The sequence below is a fragment of the Acanthochromis polyacanthus genome, chromosome 19 (assembly GCF_021347895.1).
Source record: "Acanthochromis polyacanthus isolate Apoly-LR-REF ecotype Palm Island chromosome 19, KAUST_Apoly_ChrSc, whole genome shotgun sequence".
Taxonomy (NCBI): domain Eukaryota; kingdom Metazoa; phylum Chordata; class Actinopteri; family Pomacentridae; genus Acanthochromis; species Acanthochromis polyacanthus.
In genome coordinates, this window is record NC_067131.1 from 3281579 (window position 1) to 3308336 (window position 26758).

The 26758-nt window shown below is 42.4% G+C and overlaps 1 protein-coding gene across 9 annotated transcripts in view; it reads left to right on the forward strand.

The window, feature by feature from the left end:
- Positions 1-26758, forward strand: part of LOC110960741 (PH and SEC7 domain-containing protein 1-like) — a 111450-nt gene that overhangs the window by 58300 nt on the left and 26392 nt on the right. For all 9 annotated transcript variants that reach the window (XR_007937912.1, XM_051939256.1, XM_051939255.1 and 6 more), the window contains 2 exons: positions 1423-1481; positions 5134-5223. Coding sequence is in view for 8 of the 9 variants with exons in the window: in XM_051939256.1 (XP_051795216.1) it covers positions 1423-1481; positions 5134-5223 (149 nt within the window). In the remaining variant the exon portion in view is untranslated. The remainder of the gene's footprint in view (positions 1-1422; positions 1482-5133; positions 5224-26758) is intronic.

Below are 26758 nucleotides of genomic sequence, written 5' to 3' on the forward strand. Positions count from 1 at the left end.
CCAGAAAGATAATCAGGCCTTTTTTGACAATAACTTACCAAAAAGACTCTTTCATGTCAAAGTATAAGTATGAATAACTAAAAATCTATCATCTAAAACAAGTGAATCCATAAATATTGAGTCCTTTTAAAGTGACAAATTCAAGGCAGGTGCAGCCATTTGGTGCTTAAGTCACAGAATTAGTGAAATGGATTAAGGTGGCAGCATCATGATGGAAAGCACGGTGGTGGCAGTATCATGATGGAAAGCACGGTGGTGGCAGTATCATGATGGAAAGCACGGTGGTGGCAGTATCATGATGTGAGGCATGGTGGTGGCATTATCATGATGTGAGGCATGGCAGTGGCATTATCATGATGTGAGGCATGGCAGTGGCAGTATCATGATGTGAGGCATGGTGGTGGCAGTATCATGATGGAAAGCATGGTGGTGGCAGTATCATGATAGTAAGCATGGCGGTGGCAGTATCATGATGGAAAGCATGGTGGTGGCAGTATCATGATGGTAAGCATGGCGGTGGCAGTATCATGATGGAAAGCATGGTGGTGGCAGTATCATGATGGTAAGCATGGCGGTGGCAGTATCATGATGGAAAGCATGGTGGTGGCAGTATCATGATGTGAGGCATGGCAGTGGCAGTATCATGATGTGAGGCATGGCAGTGGCAGTATCATGATGTGAAGCACGGCGGTGGCAGTATCATGATGTGAGGCACGGTGGTGGCAGTATCATGATGTGAAGCACGGTGGTGGCAGCATCATGATGTGAAGCATGACGGTGGCAGTATCATGATGTGAGGCACGGTGGTGGCAGCATCATGATGTGAGGCACGGTGGTGGCAGTATCATGATGTGAGGCACGGTGGTGGCAGTATCATGATGTGAAGCATGGTGGTGGCAGCATCATGATGTGAGGCACGGTGGTTGCAGTATCATGATGTGAGGCACGGTGGTGGCAGCATCATGATGTGAGGCATGGTGGTGGCAGTATCATGATGTGAGGCACGGTGGTGGCATCATCATGATGTGAAGCACGGTGGTGGCATCATCATGATGTGAGGAACGGTGGTGGCAGCATCATGATGTGAGGCATGGTGGTGGCAGCATCATGATGTGAAGCATGGCGGTGGCAGCATCATGATGTGAAGCATGGCGATGGCAGCATCATAATGTGAGGCATGGTGGTGGCAGTATCATCGTTGTTGGATGCTTATTATTATTTTACATTTTAAGTCAATGATATTAGTTGGTAGAAATCTGTTTATTTTGACATTAAAGACTCTTTTTTTTGTAAATTCTTGTTGGAAAATCCAAATTATTTTGCCTATTATGCCTTAAATATGAAAAACTTCCAATAGGGGTGAATACTTTTTACAGATTCTGCATGTCTGAGTGAAACTAACACGTTGTTTTGATATTTTAGATGCAGTCCACACGCTCACCTGTGCCCTAATGCTGCTCAACACTGATCTTCACGGTCAGGTAGGTGACTGACTGGGTTTTGTTCATCTGAGCTAATCCTGTCTGTGGACGCTTGTGTGCATGAAGCTGCTGTACAGAAAGTGTGCAAACGCTCGCTACAAACAAAGCAAAGAAAGGTTTTTAAAGCTGCGTTCTCTTCAAAAGGCCCCTTTTGATTAAGTTTAGTGAATGTGCGACTGAGCCTGATCACCATCTGATCTGCAGGTCTGCCCGCTGAGCTCCTTTCACCGTCATTAATCTGCAGCTTTTATACTCAGAGCCTTCCTTTTGCAAATCTGGGCCACTGGCGGCTCGTCTCTGTGATAGTGCAGCTCGGTGGATGAATGATTAATTAAAGTAGCTATCGAGGTGACGGGATTGGGGATGAGCTCTGAGAGCGAAGTTTCAACACATTTTAAAGGATTTAAATTGACTTTTGTTGTGACTCTAAGTCGAGCTGTCTTCGTCATCTTGATCGTTGTGATGGAAGAGAGGGCTGATTGATACATTGATAGAGGATTAGGGCAGATTATTTATTGATTAATCCATTATTTGTATCATATGAGTCCAAAATTACAACTTCTTGTTGCTTTTGTCCAAGTTAAATGTAAAGTGATATAGAAATGACAAAAAAAGAGGTAAATCATCTCAATTTAGAAGCTGAATTGTTGTTTATTTTTGCTTAAGAATGCCTTTATTAACAATTTGAATGGGCAAAACAGTTAAAAAATGCCCTTGTTATTGATTATTAAACTGTTTTTACGTAAAATTTGGGAATATTTTTGTCGATGCAGTGCCTGAAACCCAATATAGACGTGAAACAGCTCATTGTAATCTGGTTTTATTAACAAAGCTTGAGTTTTTTTATTTTACAACAGTTTCATTGCAGTGTGAATCTCTTAAAACCGTCACAAGCATTTCACAAAATGACAGAAAACCTCACTTTGAAGGAAAAAGTTTCTAAGAGAACTTAAAAATTATACAAATTCTAACTTTTTCATTTAATCATGATGTGAAGCACGGTGGTGGCATCATCATGATGTGAAGCACGGAGGTGGCAGCATCATGATGTGAAGCACGGCGGTGGCAGCATCATGATGTGAAGCACGGAGGTGGCAGCATCATGATGTGAAGCACGGCGGTGGCAGCATCATGATGTGAAGCACGGAGGTGGCAGCATCATGATGTGAAGCACGGCGGTGGCAGCATCATGATGTGAAGCACGGCGGTGGCAGCATCATGATGTGAAGCACGGCGGAGGCAACATCATGATGTGAAGCACGGTGGAGGCAACATCATGATGTGAAGCACGGTGGAGGCAGCATCATGATGTGAAGCACGGTGGAGGCAGCATCATGATGTGAAGCACGGTGGAGGCAACATCATGATGTGAAGCACGGCGGAGGCAGCATCATGATGTGAAGCACGGCGGAGGCAACATCATGATGTGAAGCACGGCGGTGGCCGCATCATGATGTGAAGCACGGCGGAGGCAGCATCATGATGTGAAGCACGGTGGAGGCAGCATCATGATGTGAAGCACGGCGGTGGCAGCATCATGATGTGAAGCACGGCGGTGGCAGCATCATGATGTGAAGCACGGCGGTGGCAGCATCATGATGTGAAGCACGGTGGAGGCAACATCATGATGTGAAGCACGGTGGAGGCAACATCATGATGTGAAGCACGGTGGTGGCAGCATCATGATGTGAAGCACGGTGGAGGCAACATCATGATGTGAAGCACGGTGGAGGCAACATCATGATGTGAAGCACGGCGGTGGCCGCATCATGATGTGAAGCACGGTGGAGGCAGCATCATGATGTGAAGCACGGTGGAGGCAGTATCATGATGTGAAGCACGGTGGAGGCAGCATCATGATGTGAAGCACGGCGGTGGCAGCATCATGATGTGAAGCACGGCGGTGGCAGCATCATGATGTGAAGCACGGTGGTGGCAGCATCATGATGTGAAGCACGGTGGAGGCACCATCATGATGTGAAGCACGGTGGAGGCAGCATCATGATGTGAAGCACGGTGGAGGCAACATCATGATGTGAAGCACGGTGGAGGCAGCATCATGATGTGAAGCACGGCGGAGGCAACATCATGATGTGAAGCACGGCGGTGGCCGCATCATGATGTGAAGCACGGTGGAGGCAGTATCATGATGTGAAGCACGGTGGAGGCAGCATCATGATGTGAAGCACGGCGGTGGCAGCATCATGATGTGAAGCACGGCGGTGGCAGCATCATGATGTGAAGCACGGTGGTGGCAGCATCATGATGTGAAGCACGGTGGAGGCAGTATCATGATGTGAAGCACGGTGGAGGCAGCATCATGATGTGAAGCACGGCGGTGGCAGCATCATGATGTGAAGCACGGCGGTGGCAGCATCATGATGTGAAGCACGGTGGAGGCAGCATCATGATGTGAAGGATTTCACAAATCACAGAAAATGTTGCTTTGAAGGAATAAAAGTTTCTGATAGAACTTCAAAATTATACAAATTCTAACATTTTAGGGTAATTTAAATGTAAAAAAAATTAAAAAAAATGATGCTAAAATGAAATATAAAGCAGGTGAACATAAGCGACTTTTAAGGGATTTTGTCCAAAAAGTAGTTTAAAATTGCATCATTTTGACTTGAATCAGTAAATATCTGATCAAACAATGTCCAAAAAGGTTAATAAATTATAAAGTTTCCGTTATTTTTCTTTGTACTTCTAGTTTTAAAGCTCCTGATCAGGATTATAACACGTGTCATCAGCTTTTCTGTCCAACCTCACTTTAAAAAATCCACTGCAACACTCCAGTGACAGTATTTAATATTAATCATCTGCCTCTTTTTAAATCCTGCCAGGCGGGACGATGATTAAACTTTTAAATATTTTTATCTTATAATAAAACGTGTTTAAAAATAGAGAGAACAGCTGGGGTTAACTGCTCACTTAAAAAGAACAAGTGATGCAGTTTAATGTTTTTATTGTATGTTGTGTGATTCAGTGTGGAAGTCTTTACCTGACCTCTGGTGCATATTATTTTTGCCAATGCAGAACAAAGTTATTTTGAGGAATTATTAACTATTTAAGCTTAGATTTGACTGATTTTGATGACAAAACATAACAGATTATTAGTTCAAGGTCTGTTAGAAGCTGAAAATGTGATTATTTTTTTAGTTTTTATAGTTTCTAGCTCTGATAAATGGAGTCATTTTGGACTTTTTTTATAGATAACATGCCTTTCACTCCTGTCTTTTGGGGTTAGATAGTTAAAAGTATTAGGAATAAGCAGAAGAACAGAAATACTGATATTGTGTGCCATTTGGAAACTTAACCTGGGTCAATCAAGGCTTCTTGATTATACAGAATCTGGTGTAAATGGTGTATTTTTGGTGATTTTTTCTTAGTTATTTTTTAATGAAATAACACAAATGTAAGCTTGGATTTGGTAGATTTTTCTGACAAAGCATCAAAGATAAATAATTCAAGGCTGCCGGAAGCTGAAGATGTGAGGATTTTTTTCTATTTTCACAGCTTCCAGCTACAATAAACGTCGTAATTTTGTCCATTTTGTTAAAGTTAACCTGCCTTTCATGGGTGCTGATAGTTAATTACTAAGAGGAAACTGTTTTAGTACAACATAAAGTGTGAATTTATATCATTCCTCCAGAACATCGGCAAGAGGATGTCGTGCACGCAGTTCATCGGCAACCTGGAGGGACTGAACGACGGCCAAGATTTCTCCAAAGATCTGCTCAAAGTAAGCGACTGTCGGGTCTAAAATAGCACCGACGCACACACAGACACACAAACATCCCTAATGAGAGCGAGCAGGCTGTGTTTGCCAGCATTGTATTGTCGCTCAGATCTGTGCGACTGAGCCTGGCTGGCTGGCCGCCGCTCGCTGCCAGCTGGCACTCGCCTCCTCTCCAGAGGCCTCCAATCAGAGCCCTGCCTGGGTCCGCCACTTCCTGGTACGCCGCAGCCTCAGCACGAGCTGGAAGAGCGATATTAATGCACACGGCGATGGAGGGATCTGTGCATTAGATTAGCCTATTAGCTTAACCCTCCTGTTGTCCTCATATACGGGCACCGAAAAATACTGAAAAAAATAAAAAAAAAATTCCGAAAATTTGCAAAACCTTCAGAAAGAAAATTCCAATAATTCCTTAAAAGTTTCCCCTTACAATTTTTTTAAAAAAATCCTCCAAATTTGGAAAGAAAATTCCTGTAAATATTTTCAAAAAAATCTTCAAAAAAATCCTAAAAATATCCAAAGTGAGTCCATATATATCAGTAAAACTTCTGATATTTTATTTAAGAACATTCACCTAAAAATCAACCAAAATCCAGCGAAATTCGCTGGATTTTGGTTGATTTTTATGTGAATGTTCTTAAGTAAGATTTCTTTTTTTCCACCAAAAAATGTTCAAAAATTTCCCAAAAATGTTGAAAATTTGGACATCAGAAGTTTCACTGTGATTTTTTTTTCACATTTTCAAGCTTTAAATTTGCTTCAGGAAAATCTTCAGAAAATTCCAAGAACTCCTTAAAAGTTTCCCTTTAAAGTTTTATTTTAAAAAAAATTCCTCAAATTTGGCAAGAAAATTCTTGTAAATATTTTCAAAAAATGAGTAAAAATCTTCCAAAAAAATCCTAAAAATATCTAAAGTGATGACATATATATATCAGTAAAACTTCTAATATTTTCTTTAAGAACATTCACATAAAAATCAACCAAAATCCAGCGAAATTCGGTGGATTTTGGTTGATTTTTATGTGAATGTTCTTAAGAAACGTTTCTCTTTTTCCACCAAAAAATGTTCAAAAATTTCCCAAAAATGTTGAAAATTTGGACATCAGAAGTTTCACTGTGAAAATATTTTTTTCCACATTTTCAAACTTTAAAACGGGTCAATTCGGACCCGCAGGACGACACGAGGGTTAAATAGTCAGGCGGCAGGTCGATCTGTGCATTACATTAGCCTGTTAGCTTAACCCAGTCGGTCACAAAGGACGGTGCTGAGGTTCAGTCGGAGGCCTCGGGGCTGCGTGGTGCGCCGACATAACCCAATCAGAGCGGCTCGTCCGTCCGTCGGCGCTGCTAATGACGATGCCGCTGATGGAGTTTTGTCTGCAGAGTGGTCCGTGGACATGCCACCGGGGCCCAGAGCGCCAGTCAACAAGTTGTAATGGAGTATTTATAATGCACGAGGGAGAGAGAGGCCACGTCCTTCAGCACCAAATGACGGGAATGAAGTCTGCAATGAAAAGCCCGTTATTAGGAGCAGATAGCATCCACGCTGCGAGCGATGAGTCGTGCATTAGCTGTTTTATTTATGCCTGCATAAATCCAGGAACAGCCTCTTTAATCAGGCCTTTCCACTCTGCACCAGCTCTTTTGTGCTCTCCATTTTCTTACCCTAAAGCCAGACTCTCTTGTCTTCGGACTCCCTAAATGTTCCTCCTTCCCACTCTCTCGCTCCGTCCTTATCTCGGCTCTGTTTAGCTCCGTCTAGTTTAATCTCAGCGCTGCTGTTATCTTTCACCTCCACCCAGTTCTAGCCTCCCGACTTCTGTCATATCTGCCTCTGTCCTCTCCTTTCCCATCTTCCCTCATCCTTTCCTGGGTTGTATGTCAGCAGATATTTACTCGTGTTGAAGGTCTTACTGGTTGGCGTCCAACGAAAACAATCGGAGAGGTGTTTGCAGCTGCAGCTCTTCTTATTTCTCATAGTGGCTGGGATATTATATCTTCGAGTCCTTGTTCTCTGCAGAATGAAGCGTACAATGCAAAGCTAATAAAAGCATTTAATGTAATTATCAGTTAAATTTGAAGCAAACTTTGTAAACGAAAATGGTTGTCAGAAGGTGGCGTTGTTGGCAGAAATTATAAAAAGCTGGAAGCCAAACAAGTGGTAGAATATGAAGAAAGAAGCAAAAATTTGGCAGCATATGAGAGAAAAATGGAGAGAGGTCTTCAGGAATTGTTTTTCAGTCGATAAAGTTGTAAACTGTGGTGCAAATGATTTATTTTTGGTGATTTTTTTAAATGAAATAATACAAATATAAGCTTAGATTTGGTAGATTTTTCTGACAAAGCATCAAAGATAATTAATTCAAGGCTGTCAGAAGCTGAAAGTGTGGGCTTGTTTTTAACTGTCAGCATGTTAATTCATGTATTTTTAGTGATTTTACTCTAAATATGTTTGACAAAATAGGGATCATCAGGAAGATGACAGTAAATTATTTAAAAATGACCATTTTTTGTATTTTTTTTACAGTGTACTCTCTTCTTTTTGTGTTTTTTCCTGTCCTCCTCTTGTTCTCTGTTATCGCCTCATGATTTCCTGCCACTAAATGACTTGTAACCCCCCACACACATCCTCCGCCCTCCATGCATTCCTCATTTCCTCCGCTCATTTCTTACTTTCCCATTTCCCCTTTCGTGTCTGGTCTCTGTGTTTGCTGTGAGGACATTAGCAAAGAGCCACAAAACTGCCTCCATCTCAGGATTTGATTCCTTCTTTGTTCATGTTCATGTCCTTCTGTCCATTGTTTTCACCCAGTTACAAAATAAACCGCTCCACATGTAAGAAGCCGTAGAAACGTAAAGAATCTCCAACTCTTTGCTTAAAATTCAGTTATATCATCAAAATCACTTCAGAATTCAGAAAACATATGATTTACACCAAAGTTAGTTAGTGTATCTTGTAAACAACAAACAAAAAAACATAATTTGTATTTGTTTGTGTCTGTCTAATGCAGCGAAACCTTTTGAAATACAAGAAAAGATTTTTCCACAAATATCTCATGATAATATTTGAGATTGTGTCAAAGTTTAAGGGTGTTTAAAGGACGTTTTTCCACCACTGTGTATCTATTTATTCCAAAAATGCCAAAAATGAACAGTTTGTGTTAATTCAGACGCAAACAACTAGCCTAGCCGCGCAAGACAACCCACATCAACGAATTTAATTCTCTGCCAGGGTGGGTCTAGTTACCCTCCATAAGGCTCGAGGCTGGATTCTCCTAAAACTGGCCGGACCAATCACCATGAAGTGTAGAGTCAGAAGGCGGGCGTAACGAAGTGACGACAGAGGCGCGACGATTCTGACAGAAACAACCGGCGCACAATAAACCAACAAGTCCTCCAATTCATACGACCGCATTGGTCGTTTGCACCGTGCACCGGAATACGACCTATGCGGTCGTATGAACGTTTGCGCCCCTACGGGGAAAACGAACGCATTACGGGATTTAATTCGCGAAACGGCTTTTCCGTCGCAAAACGGCTTTTTTCTCACTTTCCCAACACGTTTTTAGGGTTATGGTTAAGGTTAGGGTTAGGGATAGGGACAGGGATAGTGTTAGATAAAAGTTTGTTCATGGTGATGTTTCACCTGCGACTCCAGAGTGTCGATATTTACTCAACCGCCAGAGGTCGCATAGTCAAAACGTATCACTGGGTCGTAATACGGGTGTGTACAGACGACCTATGTGGTCGTTTTTGGTTTGAGGACAGGCTCCAATAAACAGTTATCTTTCGACTCGGCTTTGGCCACAGCCCTTAAAGATTTGAAGCTAAAATTCAACTTGAAAGATAAACAAAGGACGGCACTGAAGTGTTTCATTGAGAAGAAAGACGTATTTGGACTTATGCCGACGGGATATGGCAAATCCTTAATATACCAGTTGGCTCCGCTGGTTGGGAAGCTAATGGGACTTAGCCACAATCCGCCGGCGCTCTAGGAACTCCGTCAGCCTATTCGTTGTGTTGATTGGTTGTATACCTACCCAATTGCTGCAGAGTGATTTGATAAACAACCTTTTAGCCCGCCTCCCTCCCTGTCGAGCGGTGCTAGACCCTTGTGCCTTCAGAAACATGGGTCTAGCGCGGCTAGGCTAGCAAACAACAGTTATGTGACAAAAATTCAGAGTTTCAGGTTGAACTGCAGGCTGTGTATGTGCATGGAAACAAATCAAAATGTCGTTAATATATGGTAATTCTATGTTTTCTTATTGGTCTTGGTAGCAGTGCTTGAAAAGATGTTGTTCAAGTTGATTTCAAGTTTTTTTTTTCATTTCATTTTTATAAAATAAATAATCCAAGAAGTTCAAGTTCATTTTCCTTGTTTTGTTATTTATGGAATTATAGTTGTGTCCTACTGCACCGTATACATTTATGACTTTTTCATCCTTTTAATCTTGGCTGTGTTGTTTCCAGAGGGGTGCAGGACTTTATATTGCAGTGAGAAATAAGCCAGCTGTGACTTAAAAAGTGACAGGAACAGAAACTAGTTGGAGTTCAGAGGGTTAAGTTGCAAGTAAACATAATCAGGAAAGCAGTTTAGCCAAATCTCAGCTATTAACCTCAATTCTCATTAGAAAATATGAGCTGAATTGTAACAAACCAGAATAAACCTGACTTGACTATCAAATTCTGCACGTGTGTGATTAGGAATGAATGTTCTGCTGAGCTGCCAGAAGCCTGTCAGTCCGTCACATGGCTGCTGACTGACCTCGCAGCGTGTCAGAGGAAATATCCTCCGGAGTGCATTAAGATGGTTTATGGGCTCATTATGAATCCAAGAACAAGAACACACTGATTGAGACAAACAAGCGGCAGCACTCGATCGGACATGTGCTGCATGTACACGTCAGTCCGTCCCCGCTGCTGCTGCTGCTGCTGGGTTTTAACGACGTCGAGTCGGTTTCCACATGTGCCAGTGTTCATATTTTATGAACATTTAACTCTGCCGCAATCAACTTCCTATCAAGTTAGACGAACATATGGCCTGAAACTAATGCATGAATTAATGGTGCTCTGTTCAGGGCTGCAGTGAAACAAAACAAAGCATAGAAACACAAGGACTAAACAAAAATAACTGCGGGCTAAATAGACAGTTGCTTTCAAACCTGTCGATGGTGAAAAACATGCCGCTATACAAAAACACTGAAAATTAACCAGAGTTTGCAGTGTATTTGTGCTGTAAAATGTGAGTAAAATGAGAGACTAACATTCTTAAAGGACTTTTAATTCTAATTTTATAGAATTAATGGATCAGATGACTACAGCTCTGCTCCTGTCTTCACCTTTACACCATGCTCTCCATTCTGCTGCTTTTCTTCTTTGGTTCACTGCTCATGAAGCAACACTTTCAGCAGCTTTAGACACCAATAAAAGTCACTGTTCACCCTCTGATCAACACCAACCAGCAGACAGACACAGTTAGAGACTAACCTGAGAATACAATTGAACAATTAGAGGCCAAAGATTTGCAGAATCATGACTTGTAAACTAGTGAGGAGTAGTTAGAGCTTGATGCTGGTTTAATTATCTCCACAAGAACTTAACCCTCTGAAAGCCAGATTTTTGCTTTTTGTCATATTTTTTCTTCACTGTGGGCTCATTTTTCAGTCCAATGTACAAGGTGTCCCTAAAGTCAACTATCATTGTTTTTGCCTCCACAGATTATCGTTGAAAGAAGAAAGAGTTGAACTGGTACTTCTCAGTGGACGTGGAGGATGGACATATCGAAAGATAGGGTTGGAGTTAGTAGGGTTAGGGTTAGTAAGGTTAGGGAAGAGATTTTTTTGGGGCTACCATTTTAGCCATGACCAATCTTTTAGTTTCGACTGATTCATTTGGTCGTCCAGAACGCTGCTTGTCCATGGCACTGTCCATTTCTTTAAACTTTTTGACCACCTTCACCATCGTTGAAAAGCCAAGAGAAATCCTCTTTGGATGACGTTAAATCTACCATCTTTGTCCATCCTTCACGTCCACTGATAAATACCAGTTCAACTCTTTCTTCTGTCAACAAAGCCGTATTGAATCTGTGAAGGCAACTTAAGGGTTAGTCTGGAATCTGGAATCAACATGTCCAACATTTTTCAAAGTCCACATTTAGTTACTAATACTGAAAAGAAAAATAGCTGTTTTACTGCTTTAATTTTTTTCTTTTTACTTCCCATCTTTTCTGCACTGCTTGCAAGTCCACCAAAAAAGTCCCTGAATGTCTGAAGCATGACTGTTGGTCGCAGCTGAGCCACTAATTTCTTTTTGGTTGTGCCTGGGACCACAGAAAATTTAGTTTTTTACAGGATCTGGTTGGTGTAAATTGTTCATTTTTGACAAAATTTAAAATGAGACATATAGAATGAAATATTTAAATAGACAGGATTTGATTAGTTACCCAATGGAACAGCACATCTCACATGATGAGTTTAAGGACTATTGGAAAGTCAATAATCAAACATTTCTTTCTGTTTTTACAGTTTCTGGCTCTGATAATTGTTGTAATATTTGCTTTTCACACCTTCCAGCTGATTTGGGAGTTCAAGGGTTTTTTTCTTTCACCAATTTCTTGAACATTCTTTTAAAATTTGCAATAAATTTGGGTGTAAACTTGACCAGCGTCGCTGACATGAGCTGTACCTGCTTAAGCACCTTGTCTTTGTTTATCTCCACTGTTTCATTGTCACGGACGTGGAGATGCAGTAAAAATGTTTTACTTCAGTGTGCTGGTAAGTGCAAGAGTCGGTAGTGAAGGCGAAGCTTGGAACACTCGGTTCAGGAGATTGCTCCATTCTGCTGCTCTATTGTGGTGGTAATAGGAAACATATCAGAGGGTTTAATCAAAAGACGCTGAACTGGTGAGAAGGAGAAAGAGAGGGAGAGTCCAGAGGGAATAATCGAGAGAGACTCAGAGAGAGAACCTGCAACAATAGAGAGAGCAAGATAAAGCCATAAAACAAGACAGGGGGAAAAAACAGAGAAAGAAAGGAGTTAATTGATGATGAAAGAAGAAGTGTAGCCTACCTTAGGGAGGGACGTGGAAATAGGTGTCATGGGGATGCAAAGCTGCTCTCATTATTTTCCAGTCCAGCAGGCAGCTGATTTCTGTTTTAGCCACCGGGTTCAGTGGTTCAGAACCATTTTAATGTTTGCTGCAGTCAGAATGAAGCCCCACCATATGCCACCATCTGTAATAACCACACTGTGCTGCTCTTTATGATGTGTTTGTCATTTTATCCAGAAAGTTTGTCCAAAACGTACAAGTTAAACCTTAGTTACCACCTGAGCTGCACCAATCAATGTCCAGAATTCTTCTCTGTGGAGGTATTTTATAGAAGACAAAGATGGATTTTGGAGTGGAAATAGTTGAAGTGATGTCATATTTCTTGCTGAAAAGTTGCTCAGACAACAACATGAGACATGAAACAAAACCCAAAGCGACCACAAAGTGATGCAAAATTATTAGAAAGTTGGAAGGTGGGTTTTTCCAAGATCCACAGTGCCAATATTTTCCTTTGTAGTTACTATTACGGAAGACTCTACAGCTGTGCTAGCAGTTCTGTAAAGTCACATAGACTTTCAGAGGCTTTGGGCTAAATGCTAACATCAACATGCTAACATGCTCCTCATGTTGAATGTATCTTCCAACAACTTGCTCCTCTGGATGCTGTTTTGAGGCATGCTACTTTCATTTTATTGATCAAGTGTGTTTTATTTTCCTCTTAACACTGCCTGCCGCTCAGTCGAGAAGCTGAGTAAGTTGTAGCTTTACAGTTGCATAAGGAGCACATATCAGACATTTAAATTTATTATTTTGTTGGTATTAGGCTTTGAAAGGACGTGATACATTTGGAAAATTCAGTCTGTTGAGTGTCATTCAGCAGAATTGTTGGTGTTTTTTTTTTTTAAAGAAAACATACCTATCAAACATGCTGGATTTTCAACAATCAGACTCACATTCACACCTCAGCATGTTTTTGGACTGTGGGAGGAACCTGGAGTACCCAGAGAAAACCCATGTGTGCACAGGGAGAACATGCAAACTCCATGCAGAAAGATCCCAGGAAGGCTGGGACTGGAACCAGGATCTTCTAGCTGCAAGGCGAAAGTGCTAACCACTGAATCAAACTTGAAAATGATCAAAATGTGTCAGAAAAAAGATAAAAGCTGACATGTTTCCCTTTAGCGTCTCTGCAAGACTGAGCTGTAAACGTCTGAGTTTTGTGACATTTAATAACTTGTTCATTTAATTATTAATGTCATCGGTTTCTGCAGAGCTGCAGTATTTCGTCTAAATGTGTCCGATGAGTGGCTCAATGTTTACCACAAAGAGGAGTGATGAAGACTTGTGGTCCCAGCGCCTCAGTAAGCTGTTAAGCCTTCATAACCTCTTCATGTTCCTTCTCCCTTCTGTACCAGCCTGCATGAGAAACAGAGCTGCTGTGTAGCTACTGTTGCCCCCTGCAGAATTTGAAGCTCTGGCTGCCGGCCCAAGCCTGTGCTTTAGAGGAAACTTTCTTCCTTTTATTGTGAGGCTCAGAGTTACATCGGTTTGCACTCCCTCCCTCCCTCTCTTCTCAGCAGCGCTCAGGGCTTAAAGCTTGAAGTGGGAGCTAATGATGCACTGAAGTAGGTTACCAGCCCGCAGTAGAGCAGGAGAACAAATTCTGCTGAAATGAAAATGTTGTACAGCTCAATCAGACGCCGAAGCGCGCTCTTCAAACACTAATTAGGTACACTGATGTTATCGATCGCGTGGCAGCATCGATTGCGAGGGTGGGGGGTGGAGAAGACGGATGACTTATTTGTTTTTACAAATGAGGGGAGAGGAAATCATTCTCGCACGTGTCCCCGCTGTCGGCCTGGCCCAGCTATGAATGTGTCTGAAAATCTGCACAGGAGACGCAGCGGCAGCCCGGGCAAAGACAAGCAGGTCATGGCTGAGGACAGATGCTACCGTTTACACGCACCGCTATGTGCACACGCAGAGACAGAACACACAGTGGAAATGGTGAAACACGCGACTTCTGTGCGAAGCTTCTGCAGCTTCGGTGTCTGAACCTCACATGACTGCGGGGTCACGAGACGGGTCGTCCTCTTCTATTTTTAACTATTTACAGCCACTCCACATCCAAACAACCCTTCGCTCTTACCCTCTCCTCCTCCTCATATGGCATACTGCCCTTTACTTGTGTATTGCTGCCTTATTTATGGGGAGGAACCTTCTTCCCGCTGCAGAAGAGACTGGAAGCAGTCGCATTAAACTCCATGAAAACATTATAAATTCTCCTAAAGCTGAGGACGTTTTCGGTACATCAGAGCGCGGTCGGCTGCAGGTTGCTGAATGTTAAAGGATGAGTCTGTATCAGTGTAATCAGAAAAACCCACAATAAATTAGTTGGAAATATTCGTGCCAAGGAGCTCCATTGAAAGCACAGCCATTGTTTATTTTGACTCAGTCCCACATGCACCGTCCTGCTGTCGCAAACACTCACCAGAAATCAACAATGCACGACGCCCGGATCTTTCATTTTAATTAAAAGCAAAGTATATGGTAATTTTTAAAAAGCTTATATATTAACCTTGTATCCAGACCAGACAGGCTTAATAGAACGCAGCCTGCTGCCATTTTGAGATGGTTTCCAAGTGTGATGCACTGAATTGGACAGATTGCCCGGTAAATCTGTGATTATGTCGGCTGCAGAATCGCTGTGCTTCGTTTCTGTTGCAGCAAATTTGGTAGATATGCAGCTGAGGCCTTTTAGAACAGGTTCAGTAGCATCACTTTTGCCAATTCAATCTTATAAGGCTGTTATTTACATTAAACACATAACGTATGCAGACTGTTTGTGGAGCTGAGTGTATATATGCTACAAGTGCAGCACAGAAGAATGGTCTGACTGCACCTCATTAAGACAAAAGCTCGTTTGTGTTTCTTGAAATTAAACTGACTTTGGCACCAAAGAGCTTTAAAGATGTAAATTTATGAATAATAATTGTTTTGGTGGTACATTTACATACAAGGAGGTAGGACTGGGCGATAAATAGAAGTAATTCGTCTTTTTAAAAACTGACGATTTGAAAATTTGCCAAATCGTAAAATCGAGGCGAGCTTAAATATATAACAATACAGATTCTTCTTTTGCCTTTCACGACTTGTGCACTGGCGTTTGCTTCCGCCTCTCATCTCCTTCCACCAAAACACTCACACCCCCGTCATGGCGGACAGAACAGCAGACGAAGAGTTGGTCGCGAGAAAAGGGCCTCATGTTACATCGATTATATGGAAGTGGTTCGGCTTTGACAAGACTGACACAGAGCAAACTACAGTCATGTGCAAGGTTTGCAAAAGTACTGTGAAAACGAAGAGTAGCAGCACAACTAACCTCTTTCAGCACCTCTGGCAGAGGCATCCTAAAGAATGGGAAGAGTGCTGCAGCTACGGGAGTGCGGCATGGCTAGCACTAGCCATAGCAAACAGACCGCAAAGAAACAACAAAAATCCATTAAAATCGTAATCGTCCAAGATGACTAAAAAAAATCGAGATTTTATTTTTTGGCCATATCGCCCAGCCCTACAAGGAGGTGAGCACTGCCATTAAAATGGAAAATTCACCCCGAGAAAAGTAGCATGGCCACCTCTGCAAAACTTGAAATCGTGAGTGGTAGTTTGGGAACTCAGAGGCTGTTGTTTTCTGTAGTAAAAGGGATTTTGAAAACAGTAATTTGTAGATGCTGGAAGGGGAGATGTGTACCCACAGTCTACATCTGGTGAGTCCGACTATCAGTTCTTAAAACAAGCACAACGCTAAGGAACTTTGAGTTATTCACAGAGTTAGCGTAGCATGAATAGACGGAAGTTGACTCTAGATGTGATAAAGTTACTGCGCCACTGACAGCTGGTACCGCCAAAATAAATGATCCAGCTTCCGTTTAGTACAAATGTGTCATTTACTTCACAAAAATAAAGATATTTTTATCATGTTCTCATGTACAGTGGCTTATTTTCACATTTTAAGTCCAGATCTTCACAACCTAAATGCGTCACTTATGGCAAATGCCCGTATAATCGATTATTTCTACTCTTAGCCGACATGCAATGCATTCTAGTAGAAGTGTGCTGTGTTTCGACAAAGGAGGCGTTACGTTACCCTCTCTTCATTTCTTCTTGCAAATCAGGGATGTTTAGTTGCCGCTTTCCATCTCTTGAAACTCCCAGAAACTTTTAAAATAATCAATGTTGATCTAAAATGAAGACAGACCCAGCAGCTGCATGGTTTATTTCTCACCTTAAATCTGTTTTTGGGGGATCTTTTCTGAATAAAAGCGAGAGTTTCCAAAAGACACTGGTGTGGTTTGAAATCTGGGAGTGTATGAACGGTGCAGCCAGTGTTTGCATGTTTTTATTTTAAAATTTATAGAACACAAGTTTGTTAATTTCGTCCTCATAGTTACAGAGCTGGTTCTGATTGAGGTAGAAACATAAAAGAAAAATAGCTTGAGGGTACAGATAGAAAAGAATGGACTGTGGGCCCACTGTCTCCAGCCTTATTCTTCTTATCTTGCAAAGTGAAAAGCTAATTTTAAGGCCTCAGTTTTGCAGCCATACTAAAAAAACACCAAGCAGAAAAGAATCCTGTGGGAAGGCTTAGAAATTTGCCTGCGGTCAGTAGTTTGAGACCTCTGCGTTAAGTGCTGTGGTGTTTTAGCATGTCAGAGCTGAGAGATCAGCTGTGAGTGAAACCGTGCAGCTGCTCTTTTGAAGCCAGTAAATAGAAAAATCTGTAGGTGCAGCACTGAAGAAGCAGTAGAAAAAGAAGAATGGAGCCTGCACGTTTGTCCTCGTGAATCAAAAATGATTCATTTTTTTTCATTATTTTGATTTGTCCACTCAAGAAGAGATCGTTTTTTTTCAAGCCGCTCGCATCCTCAGAGATAAACGGATTTTCTCTCCTCCAGCACCTGCTGTCCAGAGCAACAAACGCTGCAGCGAACAGCAGACATTGATCGGATCTCGGACAGTTTTGCTCCACTAAAAATAAATGTATGAAATGCGGCGCTATTGATGGGGAAGGGGCCGAAGAAGATGTAACGATCAAGGAAAGGCAGAGTGTGAAGAAGAGACAGCTGCTTAGGTCAGCGGAGACATGTGGCGGTGGAAGCATCCCCCTCTCCCCGAGCTGTCTGGACTCTCCGAGAGGGACAGAAGGAGACATTTAGACAGGATGTGAAATATTGAGTGGGAGGGAGGCAGGGAGGGGAGAGACTGACAGATGATAGAGGGCATAAGGTAACAGAAATGACACTTTTATTTTGATCTGCGCCGCCGTTTCGGTTTGCTTTTGTCGAGCAGGTGTTCTTTGTCGGATGTGATTCGAGTAATTCGGGGTTAAGTGCCTTGCTCAGAGGCACCGCGACGGCCGCCGCCGCCCACAGAGCGAGGGAGGAAGGGTAATTGTCAGAGAGAGGGCTGCTTTTACCTCCTGCTGCACCAGGCTGCTGTCTTGATGCAGGCTGTTTGGGTTTTTGGGCGAGTTGTGTTCCCCCCGGCTCGCTGATGTTCCTTTTCTTTTTCCTCTTGATAGAGTCGCAGACGCCAGAGGGAACATCTCGGCTCACCAAAATGTCCACGCTGATGTCAAAAGACAGATGCTGGTCATGAGGGGGAACTCTCTTTTGCCTTCTTTTTTTTTTTAGTTCATGCTGCATAGTACAGCAGGCACAAATTTAACAAAGAACCAAGAGACAGAAGAATAGGAGTCAGGAGTCAAGTATTAAAAAAACAGCAATCTAATTTTATCCAATATTTTCCACTCTCTCTGTCGTGTGGTGATATAAACCATCTAACAAACCTGTCACGCAGAATATACATTTTAGTGTTTGTTTGCCATACGCTCCAGGTAGCCAGAATTGCCTCGTAACAGCCCAAGTCTGGCAGAATAGAAGAAATAACTTGGCCTTAGTGTGTTCGCCAAAGTCTTGCCAAACTCAGTATTGGCCAAAATACATTGGCCTGAGTCCTGGAGCTGAAAATGAGTCAACATTAAGCAATTTTACACTGCAGGAACTTGCTGGCTGTTGCGTTGGCCTGAACCTTTGTGCATTGTTCAAACCGCAAGAACTGCCCCTTTGGAAGCATTGTGGAGAAAACAGTGCGTACTTCAGCGAAGATACTTCTCAGCAGGACTAAAACGCTGCTGTCTGGGTTGTAAAACTCACTTTGAGAGGACGACAGGTGCCATTTTTTCTGCCCTCTTCATGACATCGTTTGACATTCCCATTTACATTGTAAATTTTACAGTCACAATTGGTATAGGAAGGTGGCTGCACAGTGGCTTGGGTGGTTAGCGCTTTCGCCTTGCACCTAGAAGACCCCTGGTTCGTGTCCCGGCTTTCCCGGGATCTTTCTCCAAGGAGTCTGCATGTTCTCTCTGTGTATATGTGGGTTTTCTCCGGGTACTCCGGCTTCCTCCCACAGTCCAAAAACATGCTGAGATTAATTGGTAACTAAATTATCTGTAGGTCTGAATGTGAATGTGATTGTTTGTCTGTATATGTAGCCCTGTGATAAATTGGTGACCTGTCCAGGATGTCCCTGACTTCACTCTAAGTCAGCTGGGATAGACTCCAGCCCCCCCACAATCCTAATGAGGATTGAGCGGCATATAAATAATGAATGGATGGAAGCTAAACCCAATTTGCTTTGCTTCCATTGTAAGACAGGTACATTTTCTCTACTTGAATTGGTACTAATGCTGGTCGGAGGTCATTAAACACCATGTAAGACTTTGTCATGGTGCCCTCTTATGAGCTAAACTACTAAACAATGCTCTCTATTTGCCGACACTGGAGCTGCCCGGCTCCTCCGATGCTACAGTATTATATAATGCCTGGTCAAACCACCTCATGTACTACAGCTAATCTACAATACTTGAACTGTGTATTACCTCAGACAATGGTATTGGGTATTGGCGGATACTAAATCAAGTCAGAAGCAAAAATGGGACATCCCTAAAGCTCCCCACGTGGGTTAATGTAAAAAAAAACACAAGTCCGCCATTGGTCTATTATCTTTATACTCAGTGAACTGGAATTACATCCATTAGCTACCGTTGTCATTGTTTTGGTGCACTCGGAGTTAACGTTGTGGTCTAAGATTTTGGATTTACACACTGGAAATGAAAAGACTTGAAAAGCCACCTAATACTAGCCTAGCCGTGCTAGACAACCCACGGCAACGAATTTAATTCTCTGCCAGGGTGGGTCTAGTTACCCTCCATAAGGCTCGAGGTTGGATGCTCCTAAAACTGGCCGGACCAATCACCATGAAGTGTAGAGTCAGAAGGCGGGTGTAACTAAGTGACAACAGAGGCGCGATGATTCTGACAGAAACAACCGGCGCACAATAAACAGTTATCTTTCGACTCGGCTTTGGCCACAGCCCTTAAAGATTTGAAGCTAAAATTCAACTTGAAAGATAAACAAAGGACAGCACTGAAGTGTTTCATTGAGAAGAAAGATGTATTTGGACTTATGCCGACGGGATATGGCAAATCCTTAATATACCAGTTGGCTCCGCTGGTTGGGAAGCTAATGGGACTTAGCCACAATCCGCCGGCGCTCTAGGAACTACGTCAGCCTATTCGTTGCGCTGACTGGTTGTATACTTACCCAATTGCTGCAGAGTGATTTGAAAGACAACCTTTTAGCCCGCCTCCCCCCCTTTCGAGCGGTCCTAGATGCTTGTGCCTTCAGAACATGGGTCTAGCGCGGCTAGGCTAACCTAATGCCACCACAGGACCACAATCACAGCTGTGAAAATTCAGAAATGTTGTGGTCGACACTCAAAAATATGTGTAATTGTTGTTTGGATAATGTAAAATGCAAAATCTGTTCATCATGGTGGTAGTAAGGAGGTGGTTGGAGTGGACGGTCGGTCGATCTCACGTGTGATTAGCTTCAGGAAACTAAATCATTTTCGTTAGGGTTAGCAAATGTTGGAGGTTTTGGCTGAATAGTAATTAAGCAAACGTGTCCTGCTTTTTGCTTCTTGTATGCCCCCAGTGAGGTCAGCTCGAGGTCACCAAAACAGAACGCGAAAGCCTTAGTTTTAATTTCACTGAGAGAAGCCTTTACTGTTGTCAGAGGTACATAGACATCCTCAGACCTTTTGAGTATTTCCTTTTCATCCATTACCTTGAATGTTTCTTTACGCCATTCACTGAGTAGTTTCCGTTTAGTTGATTCCCTCTGAGGATTTGCCTATTGATTTCTTTGCTTTTTTCACAGCGATAAACATCAACAGCTGTGGCTCCATTTTGGGGTCATTTAGAGTTCTTTAATCTGTGAGACGGTAAAAAATTCTGCATGCAGTGTTTGAAAAGTATCAGCAAAACACAAAGTATTTTAAAGGCTGCTGTTTGTTTACATTGTAAATGATGATGTTTATCAATGAAGACAAATATAAAATTAATGGACGAGACCAGGGTTTTCCACAACTTTCCTAATGTTTTCCATCAAATCCTCTCAGCCCATTTTATATGCAGTCAGGATGCTGCTACAGATCTGTTGTGACTGCAGATCTTAAAACAATCTGTTCATTTATTGCCCCTACTCTTTGATTGACAGGGTCATTAAACTCTAGGTCACACTCCTGGAGCTCCAGATTTGTAAGTCAATAATTGTATTTGACCAGCCTCCCTTAGGGAAACCCTTCATCCATTTCAGCCAGACCATCAGTCTTTTCTATCTTTTTCTCTCCTGCTTTCACTTGGCCTAAATACTGTGTGGTTTTTGTTTAGTTTTCTGGTTGCTGTAATCACCGAAAGGAATTTGAAGATCCGGCTTCATGTAACTTCTAGTTCGGTCCCTAGATATGACCCTCAAATTGTTCTTTTTTTGGATTTACTGCAGAGGATGTGTTGGGTTGCTTTTTAAATTTTGATGTGAGGTTGAGTGAGTTAGCAGAATAAAAGCAAAAGTGTAAATATAGATGAATAATTAATGTTGTTTCTGGGAGATTCAAAAGAATAGTTTTGGGAACTATTTGCTTTCTTTCCAAGAGTGAGTTTAACATTTTGCTGTCCTAATTTGAGTTCATACTTGTGCATCTGCTGGAGGTCATTAAACTCTAAAGAAGTCTTTGTCATGATGCTCTATTACTAGCCAGACTCACCGGATGTAGGATGCAGCATTTAGGATGTAGGTATGTTGGCTCTGTCCTTCCTTACAGAATTCACCATGTATGCTAACGTAACAGTGGCTGTAGCCTTAGCGCGGCGCTACTTGTTTACTATTCGCTTTCTTCCCAAAATGATGAACTATTCCTTTAAATAAGTTTGGTATCTTGGTTGTACACACCTTTTTTTTTTACTGTTATTGTGCTGCAGATTCTTCTCTTTTCTTCCATCTATTGTTCATTATTGAAATCTTTCATCTCCAGTTGTTGCACAGTAAGTATACTTGCTAGAGGTCATTAAGCCTCACAGACGACTTTGTCGTGGTTCCTTCTTGCTAATTTGACTCGCCAGATGAAAGGTATAAGCTAGCGTTCATTTCAGTTTCCTTTCAGACTTCACCATATAGGCTAACAGTGGTTGCAGACTTAATGTTTGGGCTACCTGTTTCCCCCAGCTCCGTACTATTAGCCCTCTTCCTAAAATGATGAACTACTCCTTTAAATCAGTTTGGCATCTTGGTCGTAGACACCTTTTATTCGCTGTCCCTGTGCTGCAGACTCTTCATATGTTTCCTCCTGCTCTCACCTTACCTCCCAGCAGACCACCTCTGCATACTAATTGCCGTCGCGAGTGTATTTTTAAAGAAGCGTCCCTGTGTATAGCCTCGGCTGCATGTGTGTGTACATGCATGGATGAGGCAGCTGGAAGTCTGTGATTTGCTGGCGATGACTGAGAGCAGGAGAGAGGGAGGGAGGGAGGTTTTCGCATTGACGAAGCGAGAGAGAGAGGCAGAGAGAGGGAGAGCACTGTCCCTATCAGCTTCTTTCTGTGATTCGGGCGGCCAGCTCTCCTTTTCCTTTCCTCCTCCTCCTCTTCCTCCACCTCCTCCTCCTCCTCCACAGCAGCAGCAGCAGCAGGAGGGAGAAGGGAAGAAGATCGCAACAAAAAGAAAAAAACAAACCGAGGGATCAGCAAACAAAAGACGGGAAAGGTATGAAAGACATCAGCGACAGGAGAGCGGCGTTTTCTCTTCTTCTTCTTCTTCTTTTTTTCCTTTTCCCCTCAAACACCCACACCCGCCGATGGGAAGAAACCAGTGCAAAGAGAGTGTGAGAGCAAATACTGACTGAGAGAAGTGGATCGCAGATGTGGGGGGGATGAGGATGACAGCGGACCTGCACTCGTGGACAGAAAGCAGGAGGAAGAAGTGTAGCGGATGATCTGACAATCAGCGCTGTGACTGTTACACTGATGGTGTCCATTTTACACCGGGAGCAACAGGAACCTCCACTCTTCCTCCTCAGCTCTTTCTGCGTCTTTTTGTGTTTTTATTCTTTTTACTCCGTTGAATTTATTCCCCTGATATCTTTGGGTTTGTGACGAAATCGAGGGTGCTCTTTGGAATCCCTGCTCTGAAGTCCGAGGGCGGCCGTGCCTCCCTCCCACTCCTCTGAATCTCATTTTATTGTCAGTTTTTTTTCCCTACTGTGCCTTCATATAGGCATAAAGAGCTTACTGTATGTGTGTTTTTTACCTCCATCTGTTTCATGCTGGCTCTCCGTTCACACCTCTGCCATCTGTGAGAGTGTCAGCTTCTTTGTGAGCGCATCTTTTAAGGACAGTAGTGTGCTGTCCTGTCGAGGCGATGCATCATCCGGCTACGAACTGCAGTTTATTTCTCCCGTAAGCTTCGACGGACGAGCCGAGGAAAAGTTGCGAGCGGTTCTCACCTGCAGGAGAGAGTCTCACCGTCTCAGAGGATGTATAATACATGGCTGCCTTATCAATAATTCAGCATCAGGTGGGCCCGCTGAGCGTTGATCAAGACGTCCAGGAGATGAGACCGTTGGGTTTTGATGCCTGCTGATAGCTCGGTCTGCCGATGCCTGACAGCAGCGTGATGATGTGTTGCCTCCCTCCGCGGCCTCCGCTGATCACCGGCTGCTTTCTTTAATTGCCGAATTCACTCCCAGCTGTCTGTTGGCACATCAGCTTCTCCCAGCGTTTACTGGACTCCTTCCAGAACCTCAATTCACACTCGGATCAACTTTTTTTTGTTTCTTCTAGCAGCAGCAGCAGCGTGGTTTCGGCAGGACTTAAAAATAAAGCCTGACTCATCTGACTCTGAACGATCTCTGGACTCTTCTGTGTAATCTGTGCTCCCTGACCATGATCGGTGTTAACAGCCTGCACTCGGCGGGGCGCCTACGCTCACGCTCTCTTTGCACTGTGCGCTATGGAAGGGACTTCCGGATGATGGACCCGTTCCGCTATCCCAGAACCCCGCGCTCACGCTCCCTCAAGCCCCTGGTGTTTCCAGACCTGCTGGGCAAAGCTCAGGACGGACAGAACCACCCCCAGGCCCGAAAGAGGAGGAAGGTACTGAAAGCTGTCCTGATCATTTTTAGTTATCGCAAAAAATCTGAGCAGAAACCCACAGACGAATCATTTAATTACAACTTGTCTTAATGGGTGACATCTTACTCAGCACTGGATCATAGTTTGTTTATTCATAGCCACCTACTGAACCCTCTGAACCCGGCAACAGGTTTGAAAAGCATGTTGTTTCACCTCAATTACATAATTTATTAGAGCCGGAAAAAACATAAAACCAAGAGAATCTTCATATTTCCTTCTTTCCTGCAGTCCTTGAACTACTAATCTGTGACATTTTGTTGAAAAACAACCAAATCTTGACTTAAAATCAAAATATAGAATTGAAAAACTCTATGTTCTAAATTGATCTCTATTGTCTTTGTTGTAGAACAACGGAAGGCAGTTTTGCATCTCTTTGAATTAGAGCTTGCACTGCAGCAAAAGGACACGATTATTGTAATGAACCTCATTGGCATTACTTTATTCTGCTTGTATTATTTAAAAATCACCCAAAAAATAAACCATCATTGATAACTAGACTCTGTAAATGAAGTAAAACATTTTTAGAGCCATCATTTAAGCCATAGAAACTCCAAACCTGGCAGCATGTTGTTTCAACAAACTGATATCACTTATCTGAACCAGAAACCACAACATTTCATATCAGTTCGTTTTCTGATCCATTATTGATGACTGGTTCCAGAAATAAATATTTCTCCTGAAACATGCAGCTTCATGCAGCGATACTCTGCTCCCAGTGCTCCTGCAACACGAGAAGTCTCAATATGTAAACAAGCCACATTTAACAGTTTAAAAGTGCTGCTGTTAGACGCTTTACAACATCACATTTGAAACCACATGGGTAAACAAGAAAAGCACTCAGAGAACGCAGTACTCCGCCAAGGCTGCTCAGCTTTATCATTTCCGAAATCTTAAAAAAATTTGTGGCAGAAATCACAGCACCGTTGAATGTGTCCATTCAATATAGATGCACCCACAAACAAAATGACGTTGCTCTGAGCACAGGCGTGTGTTCTGCATGTGTGCGTTATGTGCGGATACCGAATCACGTGACCTAAATATGTAGGGGGCGGCGGGAATTAATGGGACTCAGAAACACCCCCACAGTTTAATCAGTTGTTCCTTGGATCATTTCTGATACATAAGTCCTGATAAGTCCTCAGTGGTGGATTTGTAGCAGGATCACAATCATGTGATCGTCAGCAGGCAATTGATGTAGTGTTCCCTTGTTGTCATGGTTACAGTGACATTGTGCCGCTATCTGGCAGTGATGCAGAAATCTTTAACAAATCTGTGGATCCAGACTTTAAGCTGCATCACTGCCAAAATCTAATCCCTTGGTCCTTGTGTCATTTCTGACCTTATCTGAAAATTTCATCCAAATCCATTGGTCTGTTTTTGAGTAAAGTTGCTAACAGACAGACAGACAGACAGACAGACAAACACCATTCACACAACTCCATAAAAAATCAAAGTATTTTTACAGCAGAACCACCAATTTCCCATTATTGGTAACACTATTAAATGATTTCTGTCGCTATAACTGCACAGAAGACGTTATTTAGTTCTCTCTACTTCTAGCCACAGCTGTTCTTTTTCTACTGAAGTGCAGGAATTTACATTGCAGTAAAAAAATGAGCCCAGAAACTTCTGCTTGGAGTTCAGAGGGTCAACATACTGGTACCGCATGTATTAACCGTTAGCATCCTGAGTGAGGATGAAGGCCTCGGCTCGGTGCAGCAGATTATGTACAGCCACCACTCAGGGGTAATGGCTCTCATTTGTCGGCACTCGGTGACGTTGATGAAGCAAGTAGGTGAAGGTGATGATCATCCATCCTCGTCTCACTGAGCCTCCAGACTGAATGAGTCTGATTGATTTATGCTCCACCTCCGTTTACACAGCCGCTCTGCTGCGAACGCTGCGCCTTCCCTCAGGAGTTACAGTACAAATAAGTGTATTTGTACAAGTGAGAAATACTCCTCAGCTGTGACACAGTTGTTCTGGAGTTACATTACTGGCACTCGACACGGAGAGATGAGGAAATAGGTGCAAATATATATATTTTAATGTGTGTTTAACCTTTGTTTAACCAGGATGTCCCTTCAGATTAAAACACTTTCTTCTAAGGAGATCAAACCAAGAAGCCATGCTGTTATAGAGGTCCAAAAAAATGATATAATCAAACATGACAACAACAAGTACAATAAACAACCACGGTACTAAACTTACATATAACAAAATCCAGCTTAAGATGCTCCCAGAAAGACAAAATCCTTTAGAAATATCTTAATTGTGAAGAATATTTAATCTAAATTAATAAAAACTTGACAGAAATGCTCCTATCCACGATTCATTTTTTTATTACTTTTTGATGTAAAACTTCCCCAGAATTAGTCGCTAGTGGCTCAACTGTAAACCAAAATGTTGAATTTTTAATTTTAAAACACATTAAATCTGTGTCCTCTCTGTCACCGGGACAAATTTGAAAAACTCCTTGACTTTTATTTACTTCCGCTTCATCAAAGCGGAGCGAACGACAACCTTTTTAACAATGAGTCAGTGACAGTGATGTTATTGGACCTAAAAACTCTCAACTGCAACTCTGCCGAATTTGATGCAACACAAATAAAACACTAAAAATGCAGCCTCTTTGCTCTGCGGCCTTCAGCACGTGGTTTTTACTAGCAGATATAAATTGGAAAGGGTGCAGCTAAAGGTTATCTTCATTGTCGATTAATCGATTGTTTTCTTGATTAATCAGTAAGTCATTTGCTCTGAAAAATGTGAAAATAGTCGATTAGTGTCTCCTAAAGCCCAAGCTGTCGTTCTCAAAGGTCTTATTTTGTCCACAACCCAAAGATATAGTTGATAGATAGATGTATATGTTTTTCTTTATGATGAAAATAGTTGGATAA